Below are 13,245 nucleotides of genomic sequence, written 5' to 3'. Positions count from 1 at the left end.
TTAAATTAAATTAATGTATGTGTTTTATTTAACTGTAATGAAAGGCCAAGAAGAAGATTCTTTTCGCGGGTTTGTAAAAACTGTGTAATTATTTAGCTTTATTGTATGCACCATCTATAATTACGTTATCATGATTTATTTTGGTATTGAGCCAACGAGATTGTTTATGTTTTATTACGTTATTATTTATAAAATCATTATTTCTAAGGCAAATATCTAGAAGCATTTTGTTGATTTCAGTATTTTATTTTACGAGTGTCATAGAAAACATGTTTATAGTTTTTCTATGATCATGAATACGATCGTAAACTGAAACCAACATATTTTCGGAGAGGAAACCAACTTATTTTGAAGTTTTATTAATATAATTATTTTGATTTATTTTCTCAATAATAATTTTTGAAAATAATGTTTTTACGCCACTATCCGTCGGACGCCCTTCACGCAAATTTATAGCTCATAATTCAATTGTCAATTTTACCGGTTCGCTGGTAAAAATTTCTCCGATATTTTGTTGATTGTTTATTATTTACTCGTTTTTAGTGCAAATATTTTATGAACGTTAATCAATGAACTTTTATCAATGCATTTATGTTTTAAATAATTACAGTTAAAGCACGAAAGCACTTTTAAATTAAACAGGGCATGAATAAATGACCAAATACTACGCCGTCATTTAATGCATGAACATTTGAAAGGCCTTACGTGTTAGCAAAACACTTGCGGATAATATTTGGCTAAAATGTTTTGCTTAATTTTAGAGTTTGTTTAATAGTCATCAATCACAGTCAAGATCAGTCTGATTCTCTCGTTTTCAAGGTAAAAAGAGAAGGCCTGGGTGGGGTAAAAATCATCAGTTAATATGTTAATGTTGTGTGAATTTCCCGGGACAGTTCAGTTTGACATTGAATATCAACGGACGGGTTTTGCTCTCTGTGTACATGTGGTTGCCTGGATTTCTATCAGCAATTTTTACTTTACAGCGTTCCAGTATAGCTGGAAAGTATTGTCGTTACTGTACGGTCAGTTTGACCACAGTTGACCAATAGGTGATTGAGTTTTGTTATGAGGGGTCGAGTTATCCAATAGAAAAGATTAACGGTATAGACCGTGATTTTGGAGATGAAAATTGATTCAATTCTAGCATGCACAGTAATCTGGACATTTCGGTTTTCTTTAATTTATTTTCATAATGGACGAAAGTAGCAGTGCCAATAGTGAGAATGTTTTAATGGACAGAATTGAGAAAATGATTTCTAACAAGCTAGCGTGTTTTTTTAGGAAAGGATCTCTCAGTCGCAGAAAGATATTGCAGACTCTCAAATTTGTAAGATGCAAGAAGACATTTTGTGTAACGATACGTATCAATTCAAGAGAAAAAGTTGTGAAGACCAGTTCAAGTTTAATCTTAAAGTAACAACGCAGCTGAGGGAAGCGGAAAGTCATGTTAGAAAGATGGACATTGAAGCAGCGGGAGCAAACATAGTAAAAGGTATGGGTTTAATGATGCAGAGGCAAAAGCTTGTTATGATGGCTGATGCCTCTGAAATGGGCTGAGCTGTTGCGAAAGAATATGTTAGCAATCCTTTTGGCTTCGGACTCTCAAGACGAAAATAAAATTTCGAGAGCGTCAAAGAAGGCTAAGCAGTTCCTGAAAACCCGGCCAGGCAGGGGTCGGTTTCACCCTGTATACCAGCAGGGCGTCGGCTTCTCCACCCCACCTTACGGAACAGCAGCGCCGATACCTACCGTGACACAGGCGGATTTCACGGGACCAAAACCACAAAGACCTGGATTATGTTTCGGTTGCGGGAGACCAGGGCACTGGAAATTTGAATGCAGAGCTGGGGAAACACCCAAGACTTATGATAAGATAAGTAGAATAGTAGATGGTATTGTTAGACAGAATAAATTTGAAAATTTTGATCAGCAAAAGCAATTGCTTAATTTGCCCGGACAGGCCTCAGAATGTTTGGACGGTGCGCAGGTAGAAAAAGACCTCGCGACACCGGTCGGCAGATAAAAGCGTTTCATAGCAGAATGGGATAAAATTTGGGTAAATAACAATGTTTACACAAGAACTATTTTATTAGAAGGTTACAAGTTGCCGTTTAAAATTTTACATAACGCTGAAATTATGAAAAATAATAAATCGGTCAAAGATAACTCTAATTTTGATGAAAACGAAATTGAAAACTTGCTGAGTAAGGGGTGCATATCCGAAATAGGTCAAGTTCCTAAAGTGGTGAACCCGTTAACTGTTGCTTTCGGAAAGAAGGGTAAACCCCGTATGGTATTAGATTGTAGGCATATTAATAAACATTTGGTTACATTTAGGTACACGTGTCGGTTGCTAAACAATTGTTTAGAAAATCTGAGTTTTTGTTTACATTTGATTTGAAGAATGCATATCACATAATTGAGATATTTGAAGGGCATAGAACTTTCCTGGGATTTTCATGGGAGAAAAATGGAGTTACAAAATATTATGTTTATAATGATTTGGCTTTTGGTCTGGCGACAGCTGGTTTGATTTTCTCAAAAGTTCTCAGAGTTGCAATAAAACATCTGAGGTCATTGGGTCATATGGTTGTAACATTTTTAGATGATGGCCTCGGGGGACACATAAATTTTGATAAAGCCATGCATTTAAGTCAGGAAGTAAAACGGTTGTTCATTTCACTTGGTTTTTTGTTTACTGAAGACAAATGTTCATGGGTGCCAGAAAAAAGAGCCACATGGTTGGGATATTTGTGTTGTATGAAAACAAACACTATCCATGCTACCGAAGAAAGAATATGTCGGTTAGAAAATGCATTAGATTCACTATTTTTTCAAGTTCGAAAAGATAAAATTTGTTTAGTACCTGTTCGATTTTTGGCTTCAATAGAGGGTCAAGTTATTTCATTCCAAAGTAGCTTGGGGAAAATTGTTTGTTTTAAGACTAGATTGTTTATGCATGCATAGATTCCAGATTGGGTTGGAATAGCATGGTATTATTAAGCAGTAACGCTATTAAAGAGTTGGAGTTTTGGCGTCAAAATGCTAGGAATTTGAACGTTAAGGGTGATTGTATAGCGACTGAGGTTCAGCCGTTTTGGTTATGGTGGCTATGTTGCTCTTTGTGCGGGCGCCTTTATTGAAGGCACAGAGGTTTATGGTTCTTGGAACGAGCAAGAAACGGTGAAAAGCTCCACTTGGAGAGAGATTGAATCTGTTGACAGAGTAGTGAAGAGCAACGTTGATTGCTTACAGGGAAAAACTGTTTGTATGCATTGTGATAACAAGAATGTTACAAGCGTTCTACAGAAGGGTAACAAAAAGCCTGATTTACATAGTGTAGCTGTTGATATTAAGGAGTTTTGTGATATGAATGATATAACACTGAAGCCTAAATGGATACAGAGACAAGACAATGTCAGAGCAGATGAATTAAGTAGGCAATATGATAACGATGACTGGAAAATGACACCTTGGGTATTTGATCAAATTGAATTCAAGTCTTGGGGTACTCACACGTGTGACAGATTTGCATTAAATTTGAATAATCATTGTAAGAAGTTTAATTTAATGTTTTGGTGCCCTGGTTGTACTAGCATTAATGCTTTTGATCAGATTTGGAAAAATGATTTAAATTGGTGGGTGCCACCACCAGTATTTATCGCAAAAGTTATTCATAAATTTATGCACGAAAAAGCAAATGGTACATTAATTGTGCCTGTATGGAAATCTGCAGCTTTTTGGCCTTTGTTGATTGATGGAAATGTTTTTAAAGAGTTTGTAAAAGACATCATAAATTTGCCAAAGGATGATATTATTGCTAAAGGAAAAGGTAACAATGGGGTTTTTGGTCAAACACCAATGAAAGTGCAAATGATTGCTCTGAAAATAAGGCATTGAACGCCTTGGAGTTAGGGGTGAAAGATTGTCATATTTTTACAGATGATACATGATGATTTTCTTTGTATTTTGAGGTGTTTATGGACATATTTATGTATTTTCAGGCATAGGACTGCTGGGTAACATAGCTAGGCAGATGCAGCAGGAGGGTTTGGCACAGAATGCCAAAAATGTTGATATTGCCAAAAGTATGGCCAAGTAAATTGTTATGTCAAAAAGTGAAAGCACATCAAAGAAATACCATATTGCATTTAAAAAATGGTGCGATTTTTGTGAATCAAATAAGTTTGGGTCGATGCCCGGAAGGCCAATTTGTGTCGCTATATATTTAACGGAGTTGATGGGTGATTCTGCCTCTTAGCCCAAAGTTTCTGCAGCTGTTTACGCTATAAAGTGGGCCCATTCATTGATAAATAAAGAAGATCCTACAGACAATGGTTTCGTTAGAAACTTGTTGGAATCGTCTAAAAGAACTGCTAAGGAGCCAGTGAAGCGGAAGGACATTGTCACTTCGGAGTTGTTGATACAGTTGTGTAGCTCATATGTTTATTCGGTTGATTTATGTGAATAAGAAATTTGTGTATGATAACCTTAGCTTTTGCAGGTTTTTTTTAGGTTCAATGAATTAAGTAATATAAAATACAAGGATATAACTTTTAGTGATAATTTTGTTAAAATTTTCATTTCGAGAAGTAAAACTGATCAATACTGAGATGGCAATGAAATTTTGGTAAGCAGAGGCATTTCATCTGCATGTCCAGTTGCAATGTTGGAAAAGTACATGCATTTGGCAGATTTGAACACAAAGTCTGGTTCCTTTTTATTTAAGCCAATAAACCGATCAAAAAACAGCTGTAAATTGATTTCAAAAGATAAGCATATAAGTTATACAAGAACTAGAGAGGTTGTGATAGAAATGTTTAAGAAATTAGATCCTGATATTAATATAGGTTTGCATTCTTTGAGAGCTGGTGGAGCTTCAACAGCAGCTAATAGTGGTGTAGACACTAGATGCTTGAAACGTCATGGTCGGTGGAAAACAGACGTGTCTAAAGATATGTACATTAAAGATTCGGTTGAAAGTAGGCTTTCAGTATCAAAAAGCTTAAATATTTAAAGTTTAAGTAAATTGTTCAATAATCACTTCTTAAGTTTTGATCAGTAACTGTATATTGATGAAGGCATTATTAATTGGAAACTGTGTTGGCTCTTTAAATTCTTTATTTTTTTGCCTTAATTAGGACGTATATTATGAAGCCTTAAGCTCTAACTTTGAAATTTGGTTCTAGCATTTGTGCACGCTATCGGCCAAACAAATATAGTTGTTGGGTTGTTGATTTATGTATAGATATTAGGGTGAAGTAAAGTATAAACTGAGTAATGGAAAGACTAATAGTAAACAGGTTTTCGATACCATCCAGTGCATACTAACGGATTAAGACACTAGTATATACGACTATACCTCCAGTAGAGCTATTGAAAAAGTGTCTTCTTACGGTTGTAAGCGGACCGTGCATGAGATTTTCGAGTAATCCCACTAGCCGACACATTGTATTTGAAAAAGACATGATAATAATCTGATGTTTTTCTTTCGGAAAAAAAATATTTCTATTTTACTATTTAAATCAGTATTTATTTATTTATAAATGCATTTATTTGTTCACTTATATATACAATACACTTATCGTCGTATAAGTCACATAAATAAACTGTTTTATCGAGGACAACATTCAATAACTAGCAAGTGTTTAACTGAACAATGCTGTAATTCATCCGCATGATTGTAATTGCACGGTTTAGATCCGCCTACTTGTAACCGCTCAGATATTGGAGCTAATGTACAGACGAAAAAAACCTCTCAAACATCGCGCAATTGTCACGAACAACGTGCAACCAGCAAATGTCTCTGTACAATCGATACCTGTCTCGTCAAGCACATTCTCCTTTATCAGCTAATATATATGGCTTGGGCTTCAGCGAAATTTTCCTTGTTGGTTTATCACTTGGTTTATTACTATCAGTAAGTTTTTTAATGTATTTAACAGGTGTCGCCTTTCTTGTTCTTTATTTTTAGGTCTTCTTCAACATTGATTTACGATATGTCCTACTGAGCGGATACTAAAGGGTATTCAACTGAATCTTCAAACAGATCAAATTCAAATGGGATAGCAGAATAAACGGATGTAAACACTTCGCTTTTAGTTTGCTGAACTAATACATGTATTTGTTATCTTAAATTGTTCAGATGCAAAAAGAAAACTACTTGAAATATAAATTCAAAGCAAAAAAGGCAGAAAGAAGCCTACTTCGAAAATAATAATTGAACATTATGATTTATTCCTTTACTAATTTCTCATATATATAACTACACATGTTAGACTGGAATATCACAGGCCTCGGAATCTGCTACTGGAGGTGTTGTTTCTAAATTACTGTTTACATCTCGCTTCACTTGTTGTTGGATTTCAGGTACGTTCATATCTATGTATAGACGCAATTCATATGCATAATTTATGTTTGCACTGAGAATATTAACACAATATTTTTCCTTCATTAATTAATACAGCCTAGCTATTTAACAGTTTCTTAAAAATTATCAACACATATTTAACTGACTGACGATTGCTAGCTATCCTGATCCTACCACTGATTCTACCACTGACATGACCTGTCCACTGATTCTAAAACTGACATGACCTGTTCACTGATTCTACAACTGACAAGACCTGTCCACTGATTCTACCACTGACATACCCTGTCCACTGATTCTACACATGATATGACCTGTCCGCTGATTCTACCACTGACATAACCTGTCCACTGATTCTACCACTGACATGACCTGTCCACTGATTCTACAACTGAAATGACCTGTTCACTGATTCTACAACTGACATGACCTGTCCACTGATTCTAACACTGACATGACCTGTCCACTGATTCTACCACTGACATGACCTGTCCACTGATTCTACCACTGACATGACCTGTCCACTGATTCTACCACTGACATGACATGTCCACTGATTCTACCACTGAAATGACCTGTCCACTGATTCTACCACTGACATGACCGTTCCACTGATTCTACAACTGACATGACATGTCCACTGATTCTAACACTGACATGACCTGTCCACTGATTCTACCACTGACATGACCTGTCCACTGATTCTACCACTGACATGACCTGTTCACTGATTCTACCACTGACATGACTTGTCCACTGATTCTAACACTGACATGACCGGTCCACTGATTCTACCACTGACATGACCTGTCCACTGATTCTACAGCTGACACGACCTGTCAACTGATTCTACCACTAACATGACCTGCACACTGATTCTACCGCTGACATGTCCTGTCCACTGATTCTACCGCTGACATGTCCTGTCCACTGATTCTACCACTGACATGACCTGTCTACTGATTCTACCACTGACATGACCTATCAACTGATTCTACAACTGACATGACCATCACACCGATTCTACCACTGACATGACCAGTCCACTGATTCTATCACTGACATGCCCTGTCCACTGATTATACCACTGACATGACCTGTCCACTGATTATACCACTGACATGTCCTGTCAACTGATTCTACCACTGACATGACCTGCACACTGATTATACAACTGACATGACCTGTCCACTGATTCTACCACTGACATGACCTGCACACTGATTCTTAAACTGACATGACCTGTCAACTGATTCTACCATTGACATCACCTGCACACTGATTCTACAACTGACATGACCTGTCCACTGATTCTACCACTGACATGACCTGCACACTTATTCTTCCACTGACATGACCTGTTCACTGATTCTTCCACTGACATGTCCTGTCCACTGGTTCCACAACTGACATGACATGTCCACTGATTATACCACTGACATGACCTGCCCACTGATTCTATCACTGACATGTCCTGTCCACATTTTCCACAACTGACATGACCTGTTCACTGCTTCTACCACTGACATGACCTGTCAACTGATTCTACCACCGACATGTCCTGTCCACTGGTTCAACAACTGACATGACCTGTTCACTGATTCTACCACTGACATGTCCTGTCCACTGGTTCCACAACTGACATGACCTGTCAACTGATTCTACCACTGACATGTCCTGTCCACTGGTTCCACAACTGACATGACCTGTCCACTTATTCTATTACTGACATGACCTGTCTACTTATTCTACCACTGACATGACCTGTCAACTGATTCTACCACTGACATGACCTGTCAACTTATTCTACCACTGACATGACCTGTCAACTGATTATACCACTGACATGTCCTGTCCAATGGTTCCACAACTGACATGGCCTGTGCATTGATTCTGCCACTGACACGACCTATCCACTGATTCTACCACTGAGACTACCTGTCCACTGATTTTACCACTGACATGACCTGTCCACTGATTCTACCACTGACACTACCTGTCCACTGATTTTACAACTGACATGACCAGTCCATACTTATTATCCCCACCTCGTTTCGTTTAGCTGCTCGCACTGTGTTTGCTTTCCATCTCACTTAAATACAAGATAAAAATGATGTACGTCAAGTAGGCGCTATATAAATTTAAAAAAAAGTTGTTCTTTACAGCAATGATAACATGTTAGGTTAATGTTCGAGAGACATTATTGTTGATAATACTGTAAGAATATATTTGTTTTGTGAACACTATACTGTTATGAGTAAATTGAATGATTCCAAATAAAGACTGTACACTATGAGGGAATGATCTGGAATATTTATTACATTGAATGACATTTGCAAAACAAATTTGCCATAAAATCTTCATCTATTCAGGAAAATGTTAATATTTAAAAACAATAATTAGAAAAAAATATTCAGGGCCGTTAAAATGTATGACTTCGTTATCAATTAAAGTATACAAGTTTTAAAACACACTGCACTTCACATTTTATCGTGCAACGTGGAAAAGCATAGTCTGCAACTTATGAACTAGTTTAAACTACATTTTGGACAAAATCAAATTGAGCCCTCCAGGGCGTCATCGTATGGAAACATTAAAAGCGTTGAAAGACCGTAGAGGCGACAAGTCTGATTTTACTTTTTAATCTTCTCTTCACAGGCGATTAAAATCGAACCCAATTAGTGTTTGATTGGCCAAAAACTGAAACCGCTAGGTGCCTGTCATTACATAAGATAAGGTAATGTAAAATGGTGATATTTTAATACAATTAACTTGTTTAGCAATAATCACTGATTTAAATGAACACATTTTCATTTTTCTGCGAAATAATCTATAATTACCAATTCAAGATTGTTCGGCTTGCTATCAAATTCACATTAAAGTTGCAATCTTATAAGCGTCATTAAATAAAGATATATTTTAATTTGCACTATTTTAATTTTGCATTAAACCAAAACGTCCCAATTTGTAAACCCGGCGCATTTGTTCTTTTATCATGTCATGTCAAAAAGTATGTCTGACGATACCTGATTTAGATTTGCGATACTGAAATATCTAAGCATCTTAATTATGTCTTTGTTTAATATCGTTCAATTCATTTACCACACTATATTCAGAACATATTAAACAATTTACAGTTCTTACAGTGCACTTATCTTTTAATTAGACATAAGCGAGACAAAGAATGAACGCTTCGCCATGATTTTGTTTCGTGAATATATCACTTTACTATATTCACGTCAATTTATCCATGGATTGGTTTTATTTAGGCTCAAAGTTTAAATTGCATGAGAAAGTGTATTCATATTATTTGAATAGTGTTTAAACATAATGGAAATTTTTAATATGTATGTAAAATTATTTCATAAAGACAGCCAAGCGCAAAAATCGTTATACCTGATAAAATACAAAGTATTGAACTTCTTTTACTGTATATGTAATTACATAATCAAAGCTCAAGTTAAACAAAAACTGTCAAAACAAGATTGAAACAAGTTTTGAAAGGTTTAGCGCCATAGCTAATGGCAGGTTCTATTGTAAAATGGGAAACTACCCGAACTGTATGCAGTGGTATTAAATACGATCTTAGCCAGAAATTGAAAACAAAAACACTCCTGAACTTGTTGTATGGAATTTGGCCTGTGATTTTTATTTTGTGATACGTCATGCTTTTCCGTCGCATAGGTTTCTTTTTGTTATACTTAAAACATTTTTTTTCAATGAAGATGGCTGGATTTAGGTCCATAGGCATCAATAATGTCATTTCAATCTCATTCGTTTTTGAAATCGTAAACAGCTTAGCTAATTATGTTAATTTTCATTCTCGTTAAACAAATAGAGTTATCAACAAAATTATCATTCCTACAAGATAGCACATTAAGTGCGGCCTCTGCCTCAAGCTCATTATCCGGTGATCAAGTGCAGCCTCAAACTCGGCACATGTTTTGTACAGTAACAATGTTATTCTATGACACCCATTTGTAGTGTTACGAGCTTTTACAAGAATGGTCAAATTTATGATAACTACGTATTTTATCAGAACAGAACAGAACAGAACAGAATTTATTACACGTAAACTATACAGTTTTTTTGTGTTTCATATACATAACAAATATATTACAATTACAATTATACAGTGTAGTGTGAAATATTAAATAAATATTATAATCAACTTTTTTGAAGGATGAACTGAAATGTAAATCACAAATCTACCAAACTAAAAAGTATACAGAACAGAACATATTCTATAACACGTAAATTTAACAGTATGTGTGTTATGGTTACATATAAACATATCAGCATTACAAGTAAACTAAGCTGATAGCGACTGGTATTATTGACATACAAAGGATGAACTGAAAAAAGTGTTATTGCAATCATCAAAGTTAGTACAAGGTTTTTATTTGACATTTGTATATGAATACATGTTGGAACAATCATTTTCAATATATAATTGAATACAGACGACAATAGAATTAAATATCATAACTTAAAGGTAAAACGTGATTTAAATATTCTAAATGATAATGTAAAAAATCAAAAAAACTACTTATTACGATGAACAATTAATGATATGGTTTATATATTCATTAATAATGTATTACGAATCTTAAATGCGTCCGATATATATTGACCTAACATAAATGCTTCAGATTTATTTTGTGTATTTAACAGCTGAACAAGTTTAAACACACTAGGTCTAACTCTGTAATAACGTTTAATATAATTTTGTCTTAACATAACATATAATGAACACTTAAACATAAAGTGATACTCATCTTCTAATTCATTAGAATCACATAATTGACAATGACGCAAGTTTCTTTCCAGTCTATCATATCTACCAGTATGTATTCTTAGATTATGGGAACAGATACGTAATTTTGTAATAGCAATTCTCAGGCTTCTTGACGCGATATATTCTAAATAATATTCAAATTCAAATGAGGTTTTAAGTTCTCTATACAAAGTTAAATTACCATTTTCGTTGACATTTCGTTGCCATTGCTGTAAATATTCGTCTATAAGACGTTGTTTAAAAATACAAATAAAATGGTTTTCGTTTATCTGTGAATCATCACACCATACATAATAAAATCCATATCGTGTAAGAAGGTTCTTCACATTACTAAACCAGTTTGACTTATCATTATCAATATCTAACATAGCATCTTCAATGACCGATTGAATAACAATATTATCGCTTTTCTTAAGTTTAAACCAGTATTTTAAAATCCGTATATATCTATTAATATGTAACGGGTATCTACCCAATTCACCATATATAGCAGCGTTGGTTGGATGTTGTTTGTCTAACCCCAAGTATAGTTTTGCAAAACTTCAAATGTATCCTCTCCAACTGTGCAGATTTTGTAAATCCCCATATTTCACAACCATATGTAATAATAGATGAAACGAAGGCGTCAAATAACTGCAGTGCTAGCCTTGGTTTACATTCATACCTTTTTAAATTAGACAACAACGTGTTCATTGCTTTTAAACCTTTACCGTACAGTGTTTGGGTATTAAGATTAAAATTACCAGTATAATTCAACGTAACGCCTAAATAGTTAAAATCGTTAACAATCTCCACGTTTTCATTTCCATATATCCAAGTCTCATTTCGTTTTGTACCACCCCTTTTGCGAAATACCACAATGTTTGTCTTAGCAATGTTTACCTCTAAACCCCAAGTAGTACAGTTATTATGTAATCTATCTAGTGACATTTGTAAATCTTCTGGGGTTTCACCAAGTACGACAATATCATCGGCAAATAGTAATAAAATTAAACATATATCCTGCAAAGCTAACCCACAATCATTTCTATTTTGTAAATATAATTCCAAGTCTTCAACGAATAGAGAAAACATTATTGGGGACATTATATCCCCTTGCCTTAAGCTTACTGCGATATCAAAGTAATCTGAATAACTATTACAGTGTTTTACACAGGACTTAACTGACTGGTACATACTGCGTATAATACGTAACATTTTACCATCTAAATTGGATTTATACAACTTCAACCATAACGCATTCAAATATATGGAATCAAAACAACGTTTCATATCAATAAAACAGCAATATAATCGTTTGTTCAAGTTTACATATTTTTGAACACTTGAGTGAAGAATAAAAAATGCATCAACTGTAGACCGACCTCTTCTAAAACCAAACTGGGCGTCAGAAATAACATTATTTTCGTCACACCATTTTGATATTCGCTGGTTAAGTACACATGTAAACAGTTTCGAAAAATTGCTTAACAGAGTTATTCCTCTATAATTTTTAACGTCAGTCTTATCGCCTTTTTTGTGTAATGGTATGATAATTCCCTTAGTCCAAGCTATCGGAAAATTTCCGCAGTTTAAAATGCTATTGAAAATCTCTGTAATATATCCACCTAAGATATCACATGCTTCAATAAAATACTCATTTAGCAATTTATCTTCACCCGGAGATTTATTCTTCTTAAGCAAGGCAACAGCTTTACGAACTTCATCGTATGTTATCGGGTTATCTAGGTCTCCCAAAATATTATCAAGTTCATTAAAATCATAGTTCCTGTTAAAGTTTTCAGCTTCCTCATTATTATCATGATTAATATCAGCGAACATTTGCTCGAAATGATTTTTAAAATCCTCCAAAGGTACATTAACACTTTTATTTGTGATCTGTGAACGAAAATATCTCCAGAATTCTTAAGGCCTATTACGTTTCAAATTTTCAAACTCTTTCAAACGTTTAAATTTAAAAGCTCTACGTTTCTTTGACACAGTAGTTTTATACAAACTTTTCAATCTACACAATTCAACTCTGTCTCGATCACTATGCGAATTATTATAAACATTCAATGCGTTTTATATAAGTTCT

General features: G+C 34.8%; 1 protein-coding gene across 1 annotated transcript in view; it reads left to right on the top strand.

Moving 5' to 3' along the window:
- The first annotated feature begins 1,537 nt into the window (after positions 1–1,537).
- LOC128225928 (uncharacterized) overlaps positions 1,538–13,245 on the top strand; it is a 35,386-nt gene continuing 23,678 nt past the window's right edge. The window contains exons 1-3 of the mRNA XM_052935821.1: positions 1,538–1,987; positions 3,256–3,436; positions 4,005–4,088. Coding sequence (XP_052791781.1) covers positions 1,538–1,987; positions 3,256–3,436; positions 4,005–4,088 — 715 coding nt within the window. The remainder of the gene's footprint in view (positions 1,988–3,255; positions 3,437–4,004; positions 4,089–13,245) is intronic.

The sequence above is a fragment of the Mya arenaria genome, chromosome 3, assembly GCF_026914265.1.
Source record: "Mya arenaria isolate MELC-2E11 chromosome 3, ASM2691426v1".
In the NCBI taxonomy this organism is placed as follows: domain Eukaryota; kingdom Metazoa; phylum Mollusca; class Bivalvia; order Myida; family Myidae; genus Mya; species Mya arenaria.
This window is presented reverse-complemented; position numbering and strand designations above follow the sequence as displayed.